Below are 26,841 nucleotides of genomic sequence, written 5' to 3'. Positions count from 1 at the left end.
CTCAACTGATAATAAGCTTTCTAAAAGCAGGGATCCTTATGAAGTGATCATGCTCTCGGAATAAAAGTTACTGAGTAGTAATCACATACTTAAATGTACATTTTCAATTTTTTCTGTTGAAATTTCAAGTAAATACTATTTTTTCTTTGTTTAGTGAACTTTTGTTTTTGATGGTTAGCAAGCCTTTTGCCTCTTTTTCTGGTCTTTACAAATGGTTAATGAATGGCTCCTACCCATACCATTTTCTGCTCCATAATAGGTACAGTGGAGAAATAAGCAACTTGTATTCCTGACGTTTAGGGGAAACGGTAGGCGATTTCTTTTTATTTAGTTAGTATCCAGGAAACGTTTCCCTGTCTTCCCCTCAAGGTTATTACTGTGACTTTCCCCATAATTCCATTTTCCAGGCTTGCCAGCCCTCATCCATGCACCTCTCCTTCCTTAAAGATGGACTGCATATTTCCTCTTTTACTAGTTGAATTTCCTTCTTATCCCAAACCTCTACTGCAAAATTCTCGTATGATTTTACCTTTATATTTTTTTCCGCCCCAAATTCTTTTGTCTCTTAGAAAATCTCCAATAGAGTGAACAAAAATTTAAATTTTCTACACGTGTATTTTGTATATTTGTCTGCTCCTCTCTTCTCTGTCTGTCTGTCTGTCTGTCTGTTTCTCTCTCTCTCTCTCTCTCTCTCTCTCTCTCTCTCTCTCTCTCTCTCTCTGTGTGTGTGTGTGTGTGTGTGGGTTGGGGGTGGGGTGGGTGGGTGGGTGTGTGGGTGGGTCCGAGAGACAGAGAGACCACAAGCACTTCTTACAAGTAAAATTTAACAGAAATAATACATAGTAAACAAATCACTAAGTCTCATTGGCTTTTCTTCTTCTCACATACTGATAATGAGGTTTTGTTTTACTAGTTTGATCATGATTTTCATTGCGACTTTTTTTTCTAAATTATATTGATTGAACTTTCTGGTTATCAGCCTTCTTCTAGTATAAATATCCAAGAAAGCTTACAGATTGCTGTTCAGACAAAACAAAACAAAAACCCTAAGCCTGACAGGCCCTTTGGAACCTTCACACCATGATGCTCGTGGTTTTTCAAGGCAGCAGGACAGAGTTCTGTGTGTGATCCACAGCTGTACCTTCTTGGCCCTGTCAAGAAAAAATGTGCCTTGTTTTCTCTAAGAGTCGCTGCTTCTTTGAGTATATGTTAAATACAAAACATTGCGTATACTATAGAGGAAATACTTTGTGTTGGGGAAAAGATTCATGATAGTCAAATGATTTAATAGTAATGGCATGCCCAGTAAAAGTATGCATGCTGAATATTCAAACCCGCAGTGCTTATACAATTCAGCTGGCCTAAGTGCTGCCACACATTTAGTTGAATTCAGTTTTGGTTGTCGCACACCCAGTATCCTTTTACTGTTGCCAGGTTTTTGTGGTGTGTGTGTGTGCGTGCGTGTGTGTATGTGTGTCATTCCACACATTAAGTTACAGGACCCTCATAAAGAGTGAGTTTCAACTTGATTTAAGAAGCCGATGTGTACATTAGGAAAGGAAGAGAAGCCAGTGGTTTGGCAAGCTGGCACAATGGTGATAAAAAGTAGAAAAATGGATTTGAATTCCATTGTAGAGGAAGTACTTCCTGATAGCTGTGGTGGAAGATATAAATGAGACAGTCAGAAAGACTTCTGTTTATGGCTTGAGCAGCTGGTGTAGATACTTAGAAGGACAACATTGGGAGCAAAACAAATATGGGAATGTTTAACCTTTGAACTTGGGATTTACAAAATTTGAAGTACTGGTCCGACATTGAGTAATAAAATGCTGCTGCCTTCTACCCAGTCCAGAGCGTACTTTTCTTCAGGTGCTTGCTCACACGTCTTCTCAGCAAGGCCTTCCTTGACCAACTAAGTTAGAATGGATAAATCAGTACTTTTTATTTCCTGTCTTTAGCTTAATTTCTCAGTATTTTATATCTTTATTTATTGTCTACTTCCTCACCCTGCTGTATGTAAGATAAGGAATTTTTGTGTACTGACAGCTGCTATATCCAACACCCAAAAGATTGCAAATATTAAAGAAATATATGAAACCACTTGAAGGGTTGTATATTGTTTCCATGACTAATTTTTTCTTTATTGTTTGTTTATACTTTTTTGGTTTTTTTTTTAAGATTTATTTATTTATTATGTATACAGTATTCTCAGTATTCTGTTTGCATGTATTCCTGGAGGCAAGAAGAGGGCACCAGATCTCAGTACAGATGGTTGTGAGCTACCATGTGGTTGCTGGGAATTGAACTCAGGACATCTGGAAGAGCAGGCAATGCTCTTAACCTCTGAGCCATCTCTCCAGCCCCTATACTTTTCTCTTAATTATATTATTTTTATATAAATGAAAAATTCCATAGACAATTATATATATGTATATATTATATACTGTGTACGTGAATTTACATTACTTTCATTAAAGACAAAATCTAACTCATTTTCTTTGTCTCAATTTTTAGGTTACAACTGATGGAAAACCAAAAATCATTGACATCATTGACACCACAGGAAGTGGTGATGTTAATACTGCTACAGAAGTAGAGCCAAAGGATGGGGAAGTTATTGGTCTTTCTGGACGAGTGCTTAAGGTTGGAACGTTTCTCTTCTTATTGAATGGGTTTTTAGTTTGTTGGTTCATTTCTCCTCTTCCTTCCTTTTGTAATGTTGCTTCAAAACATCTTAATATTTTTCAACTTAAATTGGCACTAGAGTAGTATTTACCTGTTACTTATAAAACGAAATATCCCAAAACCCTTGGTATAAAATAAGGAGATGTTCCATTACTGTCTTCTAAGAACATAGGTTGTCATGTTGACGGTTGCTTTTGGTTAAGTATTGGATCCCCAGTTATTGGGTATCCTCCACAGATGAAATAAGCCAAATCAAACTGAATTAATAAGACCAGGTTTTAATCTGAGCAAAGCAGCTCCTGGGTAGTCTTGGAAGGAAGGAGAACTATGGGCCAGTTCTGGATGTCTTGTCTTAAAGACCTACAGTTGTGGTCTTGAGCATCCCAGGGGGAGGGGCCTCCCCCTTGGGTGGGGTCTGGAATGTGACAGTGGCTTCAGGTGGAGTTTGCCCACAGCTATGGTTGTGAATTGTTGACTGTGTTGTGCTTTCATTTAAAGGCTCAGCTAGTGAGCATTGGGAAGTTGGCTGTTACATGGTTGTTTATTTTGTTCTTTTTGTGACAGGGTCTCTCTCTCTATGTCGTCCTTGCAGTCCTGGAGCTCTAGGTAGACCGGGCTGTTCCCAGTTCTGCCTGTTTTGCCTCCCAAGTGCTGGGGTTAAGGCTGCACCACCACCCCTTGTTTCTTTACCACATGGCCCTCTTGACAGAGCTGTTTTATAGTGAGTATGGCAGCTGTCTTCTCTCAGGGCAAGAGTCTAAGAATAATCACGGTGAAAGTCATGGATTTTTATAAGATTAGCTTACAGGTGATAGTCCACCTCTTCATTGTATTCTGTTCATTGGAAATCAGGCAGTAATCAGCAGACACCTGGAAGAGGTATCTCATGACAGCATGTGTACTGTAAGGTGTGGGTCATGAGGGCCATCTTAGAAGTTATTTGTTCAGTAAAGTACTTGTAATTGGGATTTTTTTTTTTTTTAAATTGAGGTCAACAAATGGTTTTAACTTTGGAAGAGGAAAAAAGTAACCACCTACATAGTTTTTTTGCCTTCATCATTTTTTCAGTGAACCTGACCATGAAGAAATATTTACGCCCTAAAACCTACCAACTTAAATGACTGGCTTTGCTTTATTTTGTCCTTGGTAGAAAGGAATGTGTAAGCTAAGCATGAGACAATAGATATAAAACAAGCATAGAGCTATATTTATGAGTTACTGGTTAATCCATTTAGAGGATGACAAAAAAATTGAGAATGATTTTTATTTTTTGTTTTTATTTATTTTTTTTTTTTGAGACAAGACTTCACTGTAACTTTATTGCCTGTCCTGGAACTAGCTCTTGTAGACCAGGCTGGCCTCGAACTCCATCTGCCTGCCTCTGCCTCCTGAGTGCTGGGATTAAAGGCACTACCACTGCCCGGCTGAAATGCTTTGTAGTGTCAGGAAGGAATAATTACTAATCACTGGTACCATGGCTACTTGGCTCTCCTTACCTCTTCAGGACACCATTTTCTGAAAGTAGTACAATAAGTTTCTCTGACTTAGCCATGTGTTACAGTGAAGTAAATATCTGTCTTCATTTCTCCTTCTTCCAAATAGCTCGTAAACAGCCAGCAGAGCCCCATTCTTCTTGTTTAAGAGCAGGTACAGGTAATACTTTGGTGGCCATTGTTTTCAGATGATAGTCCTCTACAGTCTTGACTTCTTTCCTCCATAGCATATCCTGTTTCAGCTTTTGTGATAATCGTGTTTGTTGTTTATCACCTTTGTGCAGATAAATAAAATGCAGGATTTAGTTTTTTCTACTTTTTAGCTTTTCATGAATGCCCTCATTTCTGTATCTGTTCTTGTTGTTGGTGTTTGCAAGATTTGAGATTGACTGGTCTTTATTGTTGAATGTGGCAATAATGGGTTCAGTTTCATTGCTAAGCAATATGATAAGATTTCTATACAGCACATTCTATTTGCTCTGTGTATTGAACTGTTTGTTGCAGTTTGGGACTGTTGAGTAACAGTTCTTTTGAAAGCATTATGCACATTTCCTGTGCATGTGTGCGGATGTCTCCAGGATGTGTGCCAGAAGAATTGCTGAGTCACGGCACTACACTTTACTAGGTCATTACTGGCGTCTTTACCTTGTATTTGAGACTGGCCTTGTGCTCTCCTGATTTTCCTGCCTCCACCTCCCAAGTGTACCATCGTGCCTGTCCAGCTTTTAACTTCAAATACTTGGAATTTTCAGAACTTAAAAAAGGATGGGAATCTCAGTATATCATGTTGTAGGTTTAATTTGCACTTGTTTAATGAGATCAGCCATTTTTTCACAGATTTGGGCTTTTGGGTTTCGTATGAAGTACTAAATGTTCATTTACCCTTTTCATTTTTGTTTTGTTTTATTTTAATGCTACTGAACTGTGCATTGTATTCTTATTGGTTTGTAGCATTCTTTTATATATCCATCTTCTATTTTAAACTTGAAATTTTCAGGTTTTTTTGTTGTTATTCCTTGTTTTTTTTGAAATTTTCAGTTTTTACATATACATATGTACTTAATGAGAACTCAGAGCTCTAAAAATTAATTAAATGTATGACTGAATATGACAATATTCCCAGTATACCTAGAAAGCTGTATTTTTTTCTTATTCGTTTTAGAGAATTTGACTAGAATTTTTTTTATACTTAGTTTGAAGTTGGAGTCTCATTTTTCCCATAAGAAAACCTAGTATGCCCACACCACACATTAACATTCCTTTAGTTCCCCAGTAATTCTCATGTCTTTCTTTTAACTTGGCTACCTTCAACGTTTGCTAGCAGACCTGTCTATCCTCAAGCTCACAGGAGACATTTGAGCCAAGAGAAAGCCATGATGAACTTATGTAAGACATGGTGGGTGCGGGGGAGAAAGAGACTTTCTGGGTTGTGAAGTTTGTCTATGATGGTGTCGTGTTAGCAGTCCAAAGGTTGGCTCACCTTTAAGTCTTACTTCTTAGTTCTCTTTGTCGTGTGGTTTTCCAGTCGTTCTCCACTCAGTTCTCAATACATGCTGTTCTCTCTTTACTACATTGAAGTTAAACCTTTTAAAAAATAATCTGTATTTAGCCTCAAAAATTGAAAAATTTTATGAAAAGGTTAACACAGGCATACAGAAGAGTGTGACTAGATTTAGTATAACCAAAGCAAATAGTGTGTGACTTTCTAGGCATGTGCTGTGAAGCCGGCAAGACTGAAACAACTCAGGGTGCTATTCTGTTCATTAAGAAGAATGTCCCATTTGTTAGGCAACCTCCTTTTAAGAGTTTTAGAAATGAACTATAATTCATAATTAATGAGATTATGTACTCCAGACAGGGATTTTGAGTCCCAGGCAAAGTGGGTTTACATACAAAACAATATATCCTGTCTTTTAAAAAAGAGACAAAGTTGATCTCCATGGAGACCTGGAGAGAGAGCTCAGTAGATGAAGTATCTGCTCTGTGAGCATGAAGACCTGAATTCAGATCCCCAGCACCAATCTTAAATTGCAGAGTGGTCGCATTCAGTGGTAACTTCAGCACTTCAAGGTAGAATCAATAGGATCCCTGGATCTCAGTGACTAGCTGTCTTAGCTTCTGATTATGAGAGACCCTGTCTTAAAAAACAGGATGGGGAGCAGTAGAGAAATTCTGCATCAGCCTTTGACCTCCGTGTACTTCAATATGTAACATGTGCATACTCCCACACCTATACATCACACCTATAAGAAAATAATTGTAATTACTATCTGTAGTTTAAACAGTTCTAAATATTTCTTAAAATGGTGAAAATAAAGTTTTGCTACTTAAAGATACCACATATAACTTCAAAATGTATACTATTTAAATATATAAAATAACATTCCATAATTGCCTAAGTTAATGTAGCATGACTTTTATTCTCTTGAGTTTTTTGTATATAATTTTTATAGCTAGTCTACCTTTAAAGGAAAGCATATAATACTAATTTTTGAGATATATGTACCTCCATGACCCTGTGGAATTTTTGTTTTATTTTTAGTTAAATATAAATTGACCACAGGATTATTTTTATTGTTTTTTATATACTAACTAACATGATTAAATATGTTGAATAGCTTTTGAGTTTTGCTTTTCTTTATTAGTTGGCATCTCATGGCCTTTTGAACATTTTCCCTTGTCACTCAGCAAAGTTTATAGAGGTCCATGTGCAGTGGACACTGTGCTGCCTGCTGTGGCACTGTGTTTATAGAGGTCCATGCGCAGTGGACACTGTGCTGCCTGCTGTGGCACTGTGTTTATAGAGGTCCATGCGCAGTGGACACTGTGCTGCCTGCTGTGGCACTGTGTTTATAGAGGTCCATGTACAGGGGACACTGTGCTGCCTGCTGTGGCACTGTGTTTATAGAGGTCCATGCGCAGTGGACACTTGTGTTGCAACATTTTGTCACTGTTTTTGTTATGTCAAGGCATCTTAAGAATATGAAGAATGTGTTTTATGGATGAGATTTAATATACAGCCAGTAGACTCTCAAATTATTAGTTAAAACATAGGCCTTTAATAATAGTTTTCATATATCTAATATGATGAAATTTTCACCCAAAAGTCTTCTATGTAGGAAATAATTGCTATGAAACACGGGAGTGAGTTGGAGAAAGAGACTATAGGTGAGACAGGTGAGGAGTTTTTGTTTGTTTTGTTTTTGAGACAGGGTCTCTGAGTATTACTGGCTGTCCTGGAGCTTATTATTTAGACCAGGCTGGCCTCAAACTCACAGATGTGCATTGGCAGTTCAACTTTGTATTTAGCACAAAGCTAACAGCTGTTTTTCATAATTAGGATGAATCAGATTTTGATATTTTAAATTGCATGATATTCGTTGCATTTTATGATTCATAGGAATCATAAATTAGTTATGACCCCAGCTTCACTGTTGGGTGGAAGATAGACATGAGTGGTGGAGCAGCCTGCCTGTCTACTGCAGATCCCGGCTTTCATGATAAATCAGGGTCTGGAATAGCAGACCTTCATCCTGGAGAAGCAGGAATTGTTAATTGTCAGCCAACAGAGAGCACGAGAGCAGTCATGAACCTTGAGCCATTCTCAAAGGGAAACTGCTGATGTAGCTTGGCATTTGCCATTTCATAATGCCCTTTTGTGGTTAAATGGCCTTGAGGCTGCTGATAGGTTGGTTGTTCTCTGCACATCAGAAGCTAAGGTGGCAGGTATTTTCCCACACACGCACTAAAAGGGCCTGCATCTTCAGAAGACCTTGGCTCCACTATTTCATCCTCCCATGATTTGGGAAGAGAAGAGGGTAAATGGCGATGTCCCCACGTAGACATTCATAGACACTGCTCTACGGCAGTGTATTAGAGCTGCGGTGCTGCCGCCTCGCTTACCCCCATGGGTGCTCGCTTGCTTTTGCTGAATCAGCTTCTCTGAAACTGTGTTACCTTGCTTCCAAGAAGAGCAGAGACCCCATACATCTCCCCCTCGACATCCCCAAAATACAGTCATAAGGTTAGGATTATGGGATATATTTTCCTTGCACACAAGAGGACATAAATGTCGTCCCCCCCCCCCCATTAGTGGTAAAGTTGAGAGTCGCAGCCACATTTATCTGGTCTAAAATCTTGTACCTTTTTAACTGAATTCCATGATGGAACTAGATTCCAATTTTTTACCTTGCTGTTAGTATAAGTAATTTCATTTCATCTTTCTGTTAAAACCTGTTTTTACAGATGATGAGATAATTTGAGAGTGTTAGCGATCTCAAATGAAATTAGCATGATTTTATAGTGCTTTCTCCATTAGGATCCAAAGAGCCATGTGTAATATCTGTGCACTGTCTGTATGCTGCTGTTGTAAACAAATGACGTTCTTACTCTAAATAGGGAGTCTGAGTGTGGGGTAAGTTCTAAAAATTGCTTCTCCTCCCTGCTGCTTAATGGCACAAGTGTGATAAAGGGAGAGATGAGGTGTCAGCAGTGTTTAAGAACTGGTTAATAATGTTAGTGATTTAACGAAGTAATATATTTTCAAAGGATTTTATAAACTATAAAGCCATAGTGACATTAAGTGTCCACATAGAGTATTAAAAGTATTTCTCCTATACATAAGCCTCTTTACTCACAGTGAGCCAGGAGAGTAGATGTGAGACAGTTTGATTCCACAGTGGTGTATCATTGGCATTGAGACGTGAATGAGCAATTTGTTTTCCCTACAGATTCCTGCAAGCTGGACAAATCCTTCAGGAAAATATCATATTGGCATTAAAAATGGCTATGACTTCTATCCAAAGGCTCTCAAGGAAAGAATACAGGTAATGAGAAACCAGAATCAGTTGCTTGCACGTGTATATGCTTAGATTCCTACTTGAAGAAAAGGGATTTTTTTTTTTATTTAAATTTTGCTTTTGTAAATGTCATGAGGTCTTAAATCTTCTAGGGACTTGGACTTTGAAAGACTGTTCAAGAGTATGTGTTTTACTTAAAGTCATTCTTAGTCTTAGGTGCATGGGCTAGTTAGTTTAAGGAAGAATAAAGCAAAACTAAACGAGAACTCAGGTTTTGGGGTTCTTTTGGGTAGATGACATAAACTGAGCTTTAGATTTTTTAAAGAACTTTCTTAAAGAATAGATCTCTTTATTCTTATTCTGTGTCGTCTAAGAAAATTTGCCCCATTTGTCTTGTTGTCTAGTCTTCTTGCTCCTGGTTTGTCACCATTTAATATTGTTCTGCTCATCAAATCTAAAGCTTTTGAAGTATGTGTTTAAGAGGCACAAGTTGGGCTAGGGAGATCACTCAGCAGCTTAGCTTACTGTCTTTGCATCGAACCCAGGTTCAGTTCCCTGCACCCACATCAGATGACTCATGAAATTTTTGAAAAATGGAATTTATTCCCTGGCAATGCTGAAGCATGCATGGGCTGCCTGTATATGGCAGTTTTGTTGAACTTGTTCAAATTGGGTCTCATGGTCTGAGCTGAGGAGGATGACTGACCAGGTCTCTTCTTCAAGAGGGCACCAGATCTCATTACAGTTGGTTATGAGGATTACCTTGTGGTTGCTGGGAATTGAACTCAGGACCTTTGGAAGAGCAGACAGTGCTCTTAACCACAGATGTCTTATAACTACTTGTAACTCTAGTTGTAGGGGATCTGATGCCCTCTTCTGGCTTCTATGGGCATGTCCACAGTTCACGTAAATTCATGCATACACATACATGAATAAAATAAAACATGTCTATAGTTAGAGAAAGAGCTAAGTGTGGCTAGGAATTTTGTTTAAAGAGTTGCTGTCAAGTGAAAATTTCTGTGGTGATGCAGATATTTGAAGTGTTCAATGTCTGCTCTATTGAGGGAACTGCTGTGGGTTACTCTGTTGCACAGTGCCTTTTCTGAACACTGCTGTGACACTAATTGCTGATGTGAGTCCAGTACTTCAATTGTAAAGCAAGGTATAGGATTGACAGTAATCCTGATGCAGATGTGGGTGCTGTCATCTGATCACAGAATATTCTTCCTTCCAGATCCATGAGCCAACATTTACCTTAATGCACATAGTTTTGATTGAATATAAACACACAGATGTCAGGGCCTTTTTATTGGTGTATTATGTTCAGTCAGCTTTTATAAGGAACAAATTGACATGTGAATATAGATCATAAAGTTGAAGTGGACTCTTCATAGATAGTCCAGTTTCTTTTATCTAGAAAACTTTTGCTAGGAGATATTGTGTGGTAAAGAATGGCGATAAAGGTTAGGACCGATTTCAGAAGCCTGGAACCCTGTCCAATAGGAGAGGGTGAGGCATCCTGGACAGGGATGATTGAGGACACCTGCCCTTCCCAGTGAAGCTGCAGCCCTTCCTTAGTCATGACTTTGTCCTTGTGCTCTCTGCATTTCCCGGCTTTGCACAGGCCCAGGGGTGGGTATCTTCCACTCTAGTACCAGACAGGGTTCCTGGTGTGGCACACTACATTGTGGAGAAGGGCGGGTATAAATTGAGAAATAACTGTATAAAAATATTTTGTGTGACTTGATAAACTTGTTTTCCTAACCGACTTCATTAATTGATCTATTTCTTTATTACCTTCACTAGAAATGGTTTTGGTAAGCCTTTGTTTCAGAATTTTGTAATATCTGAATTGCTGGCAAGGTGTAACTATAACTATGTAGGTTTGTTTACCTAACTAGTTTGTCTGCCTGATTGTGAGATAAAATTTTTGCCTTTGCAGAAAGAACGGAAGGAAAAAATCTGGGATCCTGTTCACAGAGTTGCGCTTGCAGAAGCTTGTAGGAAACAAGAAGAATTTGATATTGCCAACAATGGCTCTTCCCAAGTTGGTGCTACTCACTTTTATTTGAGTGTTTCAAAGACTTATATTAGTACTCTAAAGGATTCAGTAAACTGCATTTTCATAGGGTTCCTTCCTTGACAGTTTTTTTCTCAGTGGGTTAAAGTTACTAGTTCTGACATCATTTTTTATGCTGTACCAATTTGCATATATGTTCTGAATATATTAAAACATAGCCATGAGTCTTTACCAGCTACACGTGCAAATTCCTCTGCCTCGTCCTAGCCACTCTCTCATTTGTCCTTCCGCCCTCTGACAAACAGTGTAGAATGATTTTCCTCTTGGAAGTTTTTACCATGAAGCCATACAGAGCTTTTATGCAGTGTCTATTGCTGAGATTGTTAGGAGATCTGCTTCTGTGTGATACTCTGCTTATGGGTATAATACAGTTTGTTCATTTTGCAGATTGGTACTGGCTTTGTTTTTTGAGTGTTAAGAATAGTGTCATTTTGGAGCTAAGGAAATGGCTCAGAGTTAAGAACACTTGGTGCTTTCAAGGAGGACCCAGAGTTAGTTTGTAACTCTGGTTCCAGGAGATCTGGTGCATTCTGGCCTCTACAGGCATCAGATGGTGCAGAACTTAACATGCATCCAAAGCACTCAAACGTAAAATTGAAATAAATCTTTTTTGTTGGTTTTTGTTTTCGAGACAGGGGCTCTCAGTGTAGCTTGGCTGTTCTGGAACTCGCTGTTCTGGATCTCTGAGACCAGGCTGGTTTCAAACTCAAAGATCTGACTGTCTCTGCCTTCTGAGTGGTAGGATTATAAGTACAAAGTAAATCCTTCAAAAAAGAAAAATGTCATTTAAAACGTTGTTGAGTATAGCTTTTTGTTTTTTTTTTTTTGTTTTTTTTGTTTTTTTTGTTTTTCGAGACAGGGTTTCTCTGCAGCTTTTTTAGAGCCTGTCCTGGAACTAGCTCTTGTAGACCAGGCTGGCCTCGAACTCACAGAGATCCGCCTGCCTCTGCCTCCCGAGTGCTGGGATTAAAGGCGTGCGCCACCACCGCCCGGCTGAGTATAGCTTTTTGTAAATTGTAATGATGATGCCTGTTTATATTCCCACCAGAGGCATGTAAGTATATCCATTAGTTTTTTAAAATTTTATTATTATTTTATGTGTATGAGTGTTTGCCTACACATGATGTTCTCAGAGGCCAGAAGAGGGCAGTTACTTGTCAGGAACGGAAGTTACACAGTTATACATTGCTATGAGGGTGAAAGTAAACCTTGGCCTCTGCAAGTGTAGCAACTGCTCTTAACCATTGAGCCCTCCTGCTTAATTTTTAATCAGCTTATAAGTGAAAATAATGTCTTTGTGGCTTTTTTGTTTGCTTTTATGCTTTTTCTTTAAGAAGAAAAGCTAAAATATATTTATTCATCAACAGTGTTACACTTTAAAATTACAACATTGAAAATGCAAACAATCTCCTCTGTTTTCAATTTCTTGGTGTTACTCTGAGATTCAAGGACAAAAATTGGTATTCCCAGGTTATTCTCATATATTTCAAAATTATAGTATTTTAAACAGTTCTAACCATCGTCATAGTATAATTTGAATAGTGACAATTCTTGTTTAAAGAATAAAATACAGTTAAGTTTAATAATTCTTATAAAGAACTATACCCTTTGGAAATATTCAGTGAAAACCTAATTAAAATTCAGGTCTCCCAGTAATGTAACAGTTTCTCATGGAATCAGAGGTAGACACTGATTTAAGGGCTTACCTTACATTGAAAATTTTTTATACTTTGAGAATGAATTCAAAAGACTTCCATGAAATACATTTTATATGTGAATTTATTAATAGTAAGGATTTTGTTTTTATATATTATGAAAATAGTATGCTAATTGCAGCAAATTTGGACAGCCCATGCATGCTAATAAGTACCAAAGAAAAGCTTTTATTATGCCATCCCAGGAACAAGTCACAAATAAGAGTTTATCCCTTTTTATTCTTTTATTATGAATGTATAAATTTTCTTAATCAAAAGTGGAGCTGTGGACTGAGGTAGAGCACTTGCCTTACATACTCAAGGCTCTAGACTCAGTCTCCAACACTGCAAACGCATTCTGTTTTCTTACTATGTTTTTCCCAGGTGAAGTGATTTTTTTTTTCTATTTGTTCAACACTGTCTTTGATCGTACATATGTTAATACAACTCTCATATACACAAAAATATTCTAATATTAATCTGTTTTCTGATTAATAGGGCAATAAGCTAATCAAGGAAGAGCTGCAAAGTCAAGTGGAATTACTCAATTCTTTTGAGAAAAAGTACAGTGATCCAGGCCCTGTGTACGACTGCTTGGTGTGGCATGATGGTGAGACCTGGAGGTAATCTCAAGTATTTTGTGGATCTTCTCCATTAAAAATGTTTTTATCTACCTAAAGATTGTGAACCCTCAAAGCTGCAAAAAGTTCTGGTTTATATAATCATATCACTTAGCAACATTGTATGAGAGACAAATCAGCTTTTGGTTCCGTGGGCAAGCCTTTTGAATTTAGTATTTTTTACATTAAGCATTACATTTACTGTTTTTTAAAATCTTACTTGATTAACCACATTTTGGCAGATTGATCACTGAGATATATGGAAATGCTCCTTGTTAAAACTGGGCAGTTTGCAAAGTAACCACAAATATTGTAGCGCATTCACTAAAAACTCCAGGATAAAAGAAAGAAAATCTGGACTTCGATGTTTTAAATAGAGATAGAATAGCTAAGTTAACTTGGCAGCACAACACAGTAATTAAGTGTTCAGTTCTGGGTTAGGCGTAATGGTGGATATATGCAGACTCAGTACTTACTAGGGTAAGACAGGAGGATTACCACAAGTTCAAGGCCAGCATGGGCTGCTTAGTGCCTGTCAGGCTGTTTGGGGCCGTGTAAATAAAACTCTCTCAAAATGCACACACATACACAAACAAACTAATAAGGGTTGATCTTTACATAACATTTGTGACATTTTAATTAGATAGATTTAAACAGACTAATAATGTGTTTAAAATAATTTTAACAGTAATCAAATGGGTAAGCAGCAGGTAGGAAGAGAATTGTAAAGTTAGGTGGAAATTTTGTTTTGTTAAAAAAAAAATGTTCTCCTAAAACTATATGTGACTACAGTTTGAAGTTTATAACCATGTAGTAGCAGGAAGCTGTGGAGGCTGCTGGAGTCACAACACCAGCACTAAAATTGGCAGCAGGGAGTAAGGGCTGTCCTTTGTGTCTTAGCCATCCTAAACTAGTCCACACTCCAACCCAAGCATCAATTTTCATTCCTCACTTGCCCAGATAATTTTCTAATCCATCTGTGACCATCAGTGTCCTGGTTTTAGCACTGGATTCTGGAGACTTCTGTCCTAATCTTGACTGCTCTCTCTGAAACGAAGGAATGTAGTCTTTGGATTTGAGTGATGGGAGAAGTAAGCGCTGAGAGGATGACTGAGAAACTGTATTGTGTGATCTTTAGAGCAAGGGTGGAAGGGTAAATTTTAATACCTGTTTCTCCTTCTCAACAGAGCCTGTGTTGATTCGAATGAAAATGGAGACTTGAGTAAATGTACTGTATTGAGAAACTACAAAGAGGCCCAAGAATACGGCTCTTTTGGCACAGCCGAGATGTTGAATTATTCTGTCAATATTTATGATGACGGAAACCTGCTCTCCATTGTGACCAGTGGAGGTATTTGGTTATGAGATTCACTAGTGAGAGGTAGCCGTGCAGGGGCTGAGGGATAAATCCTTACAGGTCAGAGTGAGGTGCTGGTGAATTCATCATAGAATTTTCTATTGAAGGACCACGCCTAGAAACTTGGATGGGATTTGACTCTCTTTTAAAGTTATGACTGTGTAGAGGTAGTTTATAAATAAAGCAAAATCTTAACATCAGAAAAGCCATTTGAAGTGATTTTACTTGCAATTCACCCGTAAGTACAAAGACTTAAGATTCTCATTATAGTATTCTGTGTAAGGACATATAAGTTGACTGCTCAGCAGTATACTACTAGATAATGATCCAAGAGAGATTTTTAAATACTTGTATTATGATATAAAATACTACATAATCAAATTAATATATACAAGTGTCAAATATGAGTTTTAGTGAAAATATATCTATCATAAGACACTTGTATAAAGTGGAAGGGCATGCCAAATAATATTGTAGATAGGCTTGGGTGTTTTTATGCTGAGGATATAGAAACAAGAAGAAAGAGCATGCTCAGGCCTTCAGGGTTGGGCTGCTGAGGAGACAGAAAGAGATTGCTGTAAGGTGGGACTGTGTTGACAAAGACTGCAGATACCAGGATTCAGAAGAAGATAATGAGGACTGAATGAAATCAGAGTGTGGTAAACATAGAAAGATGTCATAAGGAAATGTATTACTTTATGTGCTAACATTAGAAAAACTAATAACCTTTACCTTTCTCCCAAGTTAACTACTGTCTTGATTTTCATTACTACATTCCTTATTACTTTGTACCATATGGGGGTGTTTGTGTTGAGTCAGAACTGACAAAAATATTCTCAATTTCCACATGGTTTATTTTTTTTCCAATTACATAAATGGAATTAGCCTAGTTTTTGTGTGAGACTTTAATTCAGTCTTATTATAAGCTTCATTTTGATTCATATTGGTTTACATTAATTTATGTCAATTCTATGGATTGATATGCTAAATATCCATTTACTTTTAGTGAACCCTAAGCTATTTGGAATTCTGAATTATATAAGTGATGCAGCCATGAGCATTTTTGTGAATGCCTTGGTGAACATGTTTGCACTTGTCTGTTGGGTACTGAGGCAAAAGCAAGACTACTAAGTCCATAAGAATGCCTGTGTTCCGGGGCGGAGTGGGGGTATGGGGGGAAGGGGGAGGAGGAGGGGAGGAGATGGAAATGTTTAATAAAAAAAATGAGAAAAAAATAAATAAAAGAGAAAAAAATTTATATCAATAAACTAAAATCCATACCAATGTAAAATAAAAAAAAGAATGCCTGTGTTCAAATTTCTCAAACAAGTATATTCTAAACTATTGTCAGCCTTCAGTATCTTAGTTATGTCTAAAGATATGAAGAGACACTTCATTGTGACAATAAGGTATAATCCAAGATGACTATTGAAGTGGAACATGGTTGCGTATTTGTGTGTCTTGTGGACCTCCTCTTTGTGGCATGTTTTTTCAGATTTTGCTTGATGGACAGGTATCTCTAACTCCGTTCTCTACTTTCTTTGTTGGGTTTGCAAGATTATTTTAAAATATACTTTGGATACAGGTTACTTGTGGGTTCTATGTATTGCAAATATTGGCTGTCTTCTATGGCTTCCTTTTGTTCTTTTTAGTTACTATAAATAGGGTAGGATCCAGTGTAGAGAAGCAAATATATGTAATTTAAGTTTATTTTGTGTGAATGGTAGGAATATATCTGAGATAATATTAGATATGTGATCAGGTTGTGTTTTATTAAATTATTTTTGTCATAATATACATGTTGAAATGGTTACAGTTTTAGTATGTCATCTTTTTCTCATCTTATGCACACACACTCTGTTTCTGTCTATAGGAGCTCATGGAACCCATGTAGCAAGTATCGCCGCTGGGCATTTTCCAGAGGAGCCTGAACGGAATGGAGTTGCTCCTGGTGCTCAAATTCTGTCTATTAAGATTGGTGATACAAGGCTAAGCACAATGGAAACAGGCACAGGCCTCATCAGAGCTGTGAGTGTCTGGGAGTTCTTGATATAGGTTAATAATTTAGGAACTTAGAAACCTACATAATGGGACTGGAGAGATGGCTCAGAGGTTAAGAGCATTGCCTGCTCTTCCAGAGGTCCTGAGTTCAATTCCCAGCAACCACATGGTGGCTCACAACCATCTGTAATGAGATCTGGTTCTCTCTTCTGGCCTGCAGGCATACACACAGGCAGAATATTGTACACATAATAAATAAATAAATAAAAAAGAAGCCTACATAATGTTCATAAAGTGCTCTTGGTTTATCAGGAGTATAGTAAACAGGATTTGGTGTACAGAACAGTGTTTTTATAGAAACAAACCAATGCTGATTAATTCAGTTTGAAGTTAAAAGTTACCATGAAGAACTTTCTTGGCTCAAGAAACCTTTTGTAGAAAAAATATTTTATACTCTTTGTCTTAAATATCTTAGCAAACTTTTCAAAATAGGTTTTAAAAAATATTTGGCTTGCTCCAATATTCTAAAAGGAAATTAAACCCTTTGTAAATTTAATATTCTGTATGATTCACTTTGTCATGCAACTTACGTGCCTTTAAATCTATTCAGAATCAATACCTCTCCCATTTCCTTCTATGATTCCTGCAGTCCAAAGAGAATAGTTTTACTTTTAATTGATGCTTTAGTAACTCTTTCTCTTGTTACCTATGACTTTAATTACAGTATGCCTAGAAATACCTCGTAAATTAGGATGCAATTAGTTTAAACACTATAGGATTATAAACCTTATTTACTGGGTAATCTGTTTCTACAAATGACTTCCTAAACTAGGTTCTTAATCTTTTAATAGATGATAGAAGTTATAAATCATAAGTGTGATCTTGTCAACTACAGCTATGGAGAAGCAACTCATTGGCCAAATTCTGGGTAAGTCTTCTTTGTCAGATCTCATTATCATAGAACCTACTAATTAAGAGCATCAATGGTTTAAGTAAGGGAATTGCAATTACAGTAAACTATACCTATGATGGACAGGTAATTGTGTTTTGTAAGTCAGACTCTCACTTCCATGTCACGTCTTTAATGCCAGATCCAATCACTGCCCCTTGCCAAACCATTCCAAGCAGGGGTAGCTAGGGTTGCTCCTCTGTATGGTGCTTCTGACACTCCCAACCTGCCTAACTCTCTGGCATTGGTCCGTGCTTCCACATTTTCCTTTCCAGCCACTTTGGATTTATTGGGCCATCTATCACCAAAATAGCTCATTCACAGATGTTCTGGGACTTGTCAGGGGTGCTTACCTGACAGGGGCCCAGATGGGCGCAGACCTTGCTGTTCCTTAACTACCAAGCTTGCTGCTGTTACACATACTGGCTCCAGTTGCTAAGTTTCCCTGTCTCCTCCATGCATGCTACTTTCTTTCTTGCATCCCCTTCTTTCTTATAATGATGTGACAAAACTTTTCCTCGGGAGATAAAATACACACATCTACTCACCTGGTAGGAATCCCACAACAGACCAAAGTACGGACACCACCAAAGTCCAGCTTGGTGACCTGTTGAATGCGAGGCCGTTTGTTTCCTGGCTGCTTAGGCCCGAAATAACCACTCAGAAACTGTATTAATTAAAACACTGCTTGGCCCATTAGCTCTAGCTTCTTTTTTTAAATTATTTTTTATGGTTTATTAACTTTATTTTATGTGCATTGGTGTGAAGGTGTCAGATCCCCTGCAACTGGATCTTCAGTTGTGAGCTGCCATGTGGGTGCTGGGAATTGAACCGGGATCCTCTGGAAGAGCAGTCAGTGCTCTTAACCACTGAGCCATCTCTCCAGCCCCTAGCTCTAGCTTCTTATTGGCTAACACTTATATCTTAATTTAACCCATTTCTAGTAATCTGTGTATCTCCACATGGCTGTGGCTTTCTGGGTAAAATTCCATCGAGCTCTGGCAGGGCTACATGGCTTCTCCTTGACTCTACCCTTTCTCTCAACATTCAGTTTAGTTTTCCTCGCCTAGCTAAGTTCTGCCCTGCTGTAGGTCTAAAGCAGTTCCTTTATTTATTAATGGTAATCACAGCATACAGAGGGGAATCCTACATTAGTGACCCAGTGAGTTTTATTGGGGTTACTTAGAGGACTATGGGTGAGAAGTGACTCAAAGACAGCTGCATCATCAAAGCCTACTCCAGCATGGGTGACCTCTCACAAAGTGGGGTGTTGACGTAGGCCAAGCATTCATTCCTAGCAGCTCAGATCCGAAATAATCACATGAAGCTATATTATTTAAATCACTGCTTGGCCATTCACGTAAGTGTAGTGCTTGCTAGCTCTTATATCTTTGATTAACCCATTTCTATTAATCTGTGTATGGCCATGTGGCTGTGGCTTACTGGCAAGGTTCTGGCGCCTTTGTCCCTGGCATGGCTGCGTGGCTTCTCTGACTCCGCCTATTCTCTCTCTCTCTCTCTATATATATATATCTCTTCTAGCCTGGTTATATTCTGTTAAGCCATTGGCCAAAAGCAGATTCCTTATTCACTAACCAATAAAAGCAGCACACATACAGAAGGACTTCCCACACCAGCGGGGAACCTGGAGCACAACGCACAGCCTGCATGCAGCTCTGTAGGTTGGAGCGTGTCCTTTCCAGGTGCCTCAGCTGGTCTAAACCTTTTCCAGGCAGCTCAGCTGGTTTCTGCTTCTTGCAGGCAGCTGGTAGTGTCAGAGACTTTTGTGAGAGTCTTGATTGCAGCTTAGCTTCTCTCCTCTAAGATGGGCTCTCAGCTTTATTGCTCACTCTGGCAGGGAGCGGCCTTGTGAATCTATTCAGTTTCAGAGACTTGCTGAACCAGTGTTGAGTTGTTTACTCTCTTGCTTAACGAGCTTCCCTGCAGGATGAAATATTTCAGTCTCAGAGGAAACTGTTACACAACATCTGTTATCCCTGTCATTTCCTCTACTGCAGTACCGTGTTGGCCTTAACCTGTTTACCTTAGCTCCTTCCCTTTGTGTTAATATGTAGCTGAAATATTTAGAGCATTTCTTAGTGATCAACATTTCCATCACCAAAGCATTAATATATGCCAGTTATCTGGTACCTGATTATTTAGGGTCCTGTCAAAAGGGAAGCTGTAACAATCTAGAGGCTATGCTCTTACCTGATGGCTCATATCTTCCAGGTAATTGGATTTCTTATGAAATATTATTTTATTGCCTATTTAATATGTTCCCTGTCAGTGTTAGCCATTTCTTTCTAAGGAGCAGTCTTGCCCCTTCTGTCGTCTCATTATCTTTTTTATTACTCTTCTCCTTTGTCAGTTACCTCCTGTGTGTGTGTGTCTGTGTGTGTGTGTGTGTCTGTGCGTGTGTGTGTGTGTGTGTTTTCCACTTGTGTCACAGTGTCCGTGGAGTTCAGAAGAGGGCAGTAGAGCCCTGGAGCTGGAGTCACAGTCAGTTCTGAGCACAATGTTGAGTGTTTTGGTAACTGAACTTGAATCTCCTGTTAGATGTCACACATTGGATTTTTCAGGACCCTTATGAGCTAGACCTTCTTTAATTTCCATTTTCTTCATCTCAGGAAAACATTTTTGTTTGCTATCAATCTCTGACTAGATTTCATTGACTTTCAAATTCTTAGGTTTTTCTTCTAGTCTCTCCCCCCATTTAACTTTTCACTAGAGGGGCTGGAGAGATGGCTCATAGGTTAAGAGCATTGCCTGCTCTTCCAAAGGTCCTGAGTTCAATTCCCAGCAACCACATGGTGGCTCACAACCATCTGTAGTGAGGTCTGATGCCCTCTTCCTGCAGGCATACACACAGAAAACATTTCTTCCAATGCATAGATACCAAGAATATTGCATACATAATAAATAGATAGATAGATAGATAGATAGATAGATAGATAGATAGATAGACAGACAGATAAAAACTTTTCGCTAGAAATACTAAATGGCTTTTTTAGTCAAATAATCCCAGTCAGAATACATGTAGGAGTCACTTTGATGTTTTGTTTGATTTTTATTTTTCTCTCGACATTACTACTTCACAGACCCTCTTCATATTGTGGATTTTGGTGTTTCCCTCCCCCTGCCCATATTTGGTTTTGTTTGCTTGGGTGCCTAGCCTAGGAGTCTCTTTGTAGACCAGATATGGCCTTGAAATCACAAAACTACTCCTCTGCCTACCTGTCGAGGGTTGCAATTAAAGCTGCATGCCACCAACCAGGCTTTTCCTTAAGTTTTTCTTGTATTTAATATAACTTCCCAATTCCCTGAAACTCAACTAGGGTATATCACTTGGAATGGCATTGTGTCTTACTAAAAGCCTACCTGCTAATGTGTGTGTAATCATTCAACTGAGTAAATCTGATACCTCATTTAAAGCTACTCTCAGTTACACAGTTTGGAATCATAATTTGTTTCGTTATAAATTAAATGTGGAATAGATGTATTTGCTCAAAGGATTTTTTTTTTTTTTTTTTTAGGAGAATCTGTGAAGTAATTAATGAAGCAGTCTGGAAACATAATACAATTTATGTTTCGAGTGCTGGAAATAATGGTCCATGTCTTTCTACAGTGGGTTGTCCAGGTGGAACTACGTCCAGTGTGATAGGTTAGTAAGCTTTACCATTTCAGAAAAAAGTTTGTTTAAATACAAGCAGAACAGGAAGATCACAGGTTTGATGTCAGCCATGATACTAGAGAGACCCCGTCCCCCAGTAATACATAAATTAAACAGTAAATCACAGTCACAGTGTAATCAAGTATTGTATTCTACATGTAAAATACTGGTGTTCCCTTTTGTTAATGGTGAGTCCATCCTATAGGTGTTGGGGCTTATGTTTCTCCTGATATGATGGTTGCAGAGTATTCGCTGAGAGAGAAATTACCTGCAAATCAGTACACGTGGTCTTCTCGAGGCCCAAGGTAAGTACAAGTAGTTCTTGGAAGTAATACATGTATTTCATTAAACTTTATAAAGTGGGAGAAGAGGAGGTTGCAGATAATAAATAGTAGTAGCCTTTTTTTTTTTTTTCAGCAAGTTTGATGTTTAAACTTTGGTAAAACGTGCTGTACTTTTGTAAAGAACCACAGTTATAGATCTTCTACTCATTTTGAAGTTATAATCTACTTTGAACACTGCGTGAGACCAGCTTGGACACCATACATTTTGTCAGTAGTCAAGGCAGGGGCAGTTCTTTGTCTAAAGGCCAGTTTTGCCAAGAAGAAAACAAGCTCCAAATGGAGTATCTTTGGTGCCCAATAGATCGGTGCTGCCAGGAGCAATTGTGTCTCATATTCACAGAATCCTGATTTAAATGCCATATTCTACAGTTCTTTAAAGTGTTTGAAGTTTACCTATCTATGCAAAATACAGTATCTGTGCATCTAAAGAACCTGACTAATCTAACTATAAGTATGACAAACATGGATGACTATTGACCTATAATTTTTAATACCTACATAGCTTAAAGACTAAGACTTCATATCAAAGAATTAAAACAATCTTTAAACCATTGTGCAGCAAATGAGGACAATCACCTCAAAGTATAAACAATGAAAGTATTGTGATGAGAGGTAGAAATGTATAATGCAATATGATGAGTATATCCTAAAATTACATCAGTATATAAACTATTTATTTTCATTGATATTTATTGGTCTCTACATTGTTCTCTGCTTCCCTCCCTGCCTCTCCCCTCACCCCTTAAACCCTTCCCCAAGGTCCCCATGCTCCCAATTTACTCAGGAGATCTTGTCTTTTTCTACTTTCTATCCCATGTATATTAGATCTATGTAAGTCTCTCTTAGTGTCCTCATTGTTGTCTAAGTTTTCTGGGATTGTGGTTGGTAGGCTGGCTTTCTTTGCTTTATGTTTAAAAACCACCTATAACTGAGTACATGTGATAATTGTCTTTCTGGGTCTGGGTTACTTCACTCAAAATAATGTTTTCTAGCTCCATCCATTTTCCTGCAAAATTCAAGAATTCGTTATTTTTTTCTGCTGTGTAGTACTCCATTGTGTAAATGTAGCACATTTTCCTTATCCATTCTTCGGTCCAGGGGAATTTAGGTAGTTTCCATGTTCTGGCTATGACAAACAAAGCTGCCATGAACATAGTTGAGCACATGTCCTTGTGGCACGATTGAGCATCCTTTGGGTAAATACCCAAGAGTGGTATTACTGGGTCTTGAGGAAGGTTGTTTCCTGATTTTCTGAGAAATCGCCACATTGACATCCAAAGGGGTTGTACCAGCTTGCCCTCCCACCAGCAATGCAGGAGTGTTCCCTTTTCCCCACATCCTCTCCAGCATAAGTTGTCATCAGTGTTTTTGTTCTTGGTCATTCTTTCAGGTGTAAGATGGAATCTCAGTTGTTTTAATTTGCATTTCTCTGATGACTAAGGATATGGAACATTTCCTTAAGTGTCTTTCAGGCATTTTAGATTCCTCTGTTGAGAGTTCTCTGTTTAGGTCTTAACTCTTATTTTTTTTTTTATTGGATTATTTGTTCTTTTGATGAGCAATTTCTTGAGTTCTTTGTATATTTTGGAGATCAGACCTCTGTCTGATGTGGGATTAGTGAAGATCTTTTCCCATTCTGTAGGCTGTCGTTTTGTCTTGTTGACCATGTCCGTTGCGTTACAGAAGCTTTTCAGTTTCAGGAGGTCCCATTTACTAATTGTTTCTCTCAGTGTCTATGCTGCTGGGGTTCTCTTTAGGAAGTGGTTCCCTGTGCCAATGCGTTCAAGTGTACTTCCCACTTTCTCTTCTATGAGGTTCAGTGGGGTTGGCTTTATGTTGAGGTCTTTGATCCATTTGGACTTAAGTTTTGTGCATGGAGATAGATATGGGTCTATTTTCATTCTTCTACATGTTGATATCCAGTTATGCCAGCACCGCTTGTTAAATATGCTTTTTCTTTTCCATTTGATATATTTTGCTTCCTTATCAAAAATCAGGTGTTCGAAGATGTGTGTATTGATATCCAGGTCTTCTGTTCCATTCCATTGGTCTTCCTGTCTGTTCCTATGCCAGTACTAGGCGGTTTTCAGTATTGTAGCTCTGTAGTAGAGTTTGAAGTCAGGGATCTATCTAATGTCTCTCCACAGCCATTGTTTCTTTCTCATTAGCATTAAGAAAATTCAAGGTTAATCAAGCATTATGCAGTCTTTTTCTGGGGGTATTTTTCATCCCTTTCTGTTTGTTTAACTTTTCCTTTATAGTTTGATTTGGTCTTTCTATAACTTCCTGACCTGTAGGATTGTGTGGTATACCTGTAATATGCTTTATATTATTATAAACAAAAACCTGTTTCATTTTCAGAGACATATGCTGGATCATTGTCTGTATTTGTGCAGGTATACCCATGATGGTCATAATTTCTAGTAAATGTGTGATTATCTAATCAGCCTTTTCTGAATGCAAAGCAGTTTCCCATTGAAAACCTGAATAGGTATCAATGATGTATTGTACCATAACACGTTTGTGGGAAAATAGCTCTTATATCTTTATTTGGGACAGGGCATAGAGCTGTGCTGGGTGTTACTGTGGTCTTACAGCTAGTAGGATAACTGGTCAGCCGTGTTTACGAATACACTGGAGTTGAATCTCCAGGCTCCAAATTTGGGAGAGAGTGTCATCCAGTATGTTGTTCTCCAACCTACACAGGCATGCCATGACACTAGCATGCCTCCTGTATCTTCTCTCTCCCTCTCTCTCTCTCTCTCTCTCTCTCTCTCTCTCTCTCTCTCTCTCATCTTTCTCTTCTCTCCCTCTTTCTCCCTGTCCCTCCCTTTCTTTCTTTGACACGCACATACATACACACATGCACAGTATTATTTTAAAATTAATGTGGCTCTTAGAAAATTTTATTTTATTTATTTTATTTTTTTAATATTTATTTATTTATTATGTATACAGTATTCTGTCTGTGTGTGTGCCTGCAGGCCAGAAGAGGGCACCATACCCCATTACAGATGGTTGTGAGCCACCATGTGGTTGCTGGGAATTGAACTCAAGACCTTTGGAAGAGCAGGCAATGCTCTTAACCTCTGAGCCATCTCTCCAGCCCTCTTAGAAAATTTTAAATGACATATAAGGCCCATGTTATGTTTCTGTTGGACAAGGTGAAAATTTGCTGGTAGAGGTAAAAGAAATACCCTCATCAAGGAGTTAGAGCACTCAAATAGCTGACACATTTGACTTTCTCACATAAACAGATACATACACACAGAAATTTCACTTAAAAGGAAAAAGTAAGCTGGGCGGTGGTGGCGCACGCCTTTAATCCTAGCACTTGGGAGGCAGAGGCAGGTGGATCTCTGTGAGTTCGAGACCAGCCTGGTCTACAAGAGCTAGTTCCAGGACAGGCTCCAAAACCACAGAGAAACCCTGTCTCGAAAAATAAAAAAAAAAAAAAGAAAAAGAAAAAGAAAGAAAAAGTAAGTGTATAATGAGAAATTAGCTGTGTTTGGTCATTTTTCTACCACTGCTACCCCATAATAATATCTTTGTCTTTTCTTTCTCTTTTTTTTCTTTTTGGAATGACTGCAAATCTTGTATCATTTTGAACTGTAATTATGACTTTAAATATTGTGCATATCCAGCTATCTTCACTCTACACAAACCTCTCTGCTTTCTCTTTAGTGCTGACGGGGCCCTCGGTGTGAGCATCAGTGCACCAGGAGGAGCCATTGCGTCTGTGCCCAACTGGACGTTGAGGGGCACTCAGCTCATGAACGGGACGTCAATGTCCTCCCCCAATGCCTGTGGGGGCATTGCCCTGGTGCTTTCAGGTAAGAGTATTAGTTACTCCTCTCTTCTTTATTGTATACTATGTTTTCTGCAGTTCTTTGGTGAGAGTATGGATAGAATTGTTGATGTCCAGGACACAAAAAAAGGTATAAGGAAGAAAGTGTTGCAAGGGATAATAGTCCTTTGAGTGGGTATTCAGTCATCCAGAAAATATAATTTATCGACTGTGATTGATGATTATCAAATAAGAGTTTAGTTCTGGGGCTAAATCTATCCGTAGAATATCAAAAGTAACTTTGCTGATATGGAGCTAATTGCAAAAGGTAGACTGTAAATAAATTCAAAATGTTTATACGACTGTCAGCTGAAGAATGTTATTCAGTATTAAATGGGGCATCGCCAAGCCACTGCCTCAGAGTGTCCCTCTTTCAAGTCTTACATTCCACCCGCCTCTGTCTCTTACAACTCCCTCCTTTCCCTGATCCGGAGAGCCACACTGGGGAGAAATCGTCTGCCTCCATCATCACCTGCCAGCGTGAGTCAGACCTAGGACAGATCCTGGTCTTAACTCTTTTCTCGAGAAGTCCTTCAAACTCACCAGAAATTTCAAGACTGCATGTCTTCTCTCTGAATATTCAGCTCTCTCTACCTGCAAATCCTTTATGCCATGGTTTGGATCTGAAAACTCATGTGTTCTACAAGACTCACCTACCGTTCTTCTGTATTCTCATGGACACAATTATAGCTTCCTTAGTTTGCATCATAGACTACCTGTTTGTTTTGTTTGCATATTGCAATATTTTATGGATAACATGTTTGATGAGTTCTGAGAGGACAAACATAATATATAGTATTTCTCCTTTAACAATGAGTAATAGGCTGGCAGATTGTTGACCATAGCTTTCTATGTTCAAAATCTGACTATACACTGTAATCATCTGGTACCTAGTCGTTAAGATTCTGAGCTGTAGTGAGACCTGTTCGGTGTTTTTGATTTGGTTTGCTTAAGTTCCACTGCTAATCATAAAGTATAATCTGGTTGAAAATTTCTTTCCCAACCATAGTGCTGAATGTACAATATTTTAAAGAAAATGCCATTGAATGCATCTAACATGTCCGCTTAGTGCATTCATGCCGTCTCTACATAACGTGCATTGACATGACTGCAGAGTGCCGTGCAACCGATTTTCCCTAAGTATTGGTGTGACGCAAGCATTTTAAATCAACTGTTTTGTTAATTTTTAAGAAAACATTCAGAAGTGAATGTTAAAAGAAGATTTAGCAGAAGAGAGTACATGTTATCTTGGTGAAGGTGGGGGGGGTTCAACTAGTGAGTTCATTAACATTAATTTCT

General features: G+C 38.4%; 1 protein-coding gene across 3 annotated transcripts in view; it reads left to right on the top strand.

The window, feature by feature from the left end:
* The window catches only part of Tpp2 (tripeptidyl peptidase 2), a 61,098-nt gene that overhangs the window by 3,804 nt on the left and 30,453 nt on the right, over positions 1 to 26,841 (top strand). For all 3 annotated transcript variants that reach the window (XM_038315261.2, XM_038315260.2, XM_038315262.1), the window contains exons 2-11: positions 2,515 to 2,643; positions 8,909 to 9,004; positions 10,920 to 11,024; positions 13,250 to 13,374; positions 14,559 to 14,722; positions 16,602 to 16,756; positions 17,581 to 17,657; positions 21,215 to 21,342; positions 21,557 to 21,656; positions 25,380 to 25,528. In XM_038315261.2, coding sequence (XP_038171189.1) covers positions 2,515 to 2,643; positions 8,909 to 9,004; positions 10,920 to 11,024; positions 13,250 to 13,374; positions 14,559 to 14,722; positions 16,602 to 16,756; positions 17,581 to 17,657; positions 21,215 to 21,342; positions 21,557 to 21,656; positions 25,380 to 25,528 — 1,228 coding nt within the window. The remainder of the gene's footprint in view (positions 1 to 2,514; positions 2,644 to 8,908; positions 9,005 to 10,919; positions 11,025 to 13,249; positions 13,375 to 14,558; positions 14,723 to 16,601; positions 16,757 to 17,580; positions 17,658 to 21,214; positions 21,343 to 21,556; positions 21,657 to 25,379; positions 25,529 to 26,841) is intronic.

This window comes from Arvicola amphibius, chromosome 18 (assembly GCF_903992535.2).
Source record: "Arvicola amphibius chromosome 18, mArvAmp1.2, whole genome shotgun sequence".
NCBI lineage: Eukaryota > Metazoa > Chordata > Mammalia > Rodentia > Cricetidae > Arvicola > Arvicola amphibius.
This window is presented reverse-complemented; position numbering and strand designations above follow the sequence as displayed.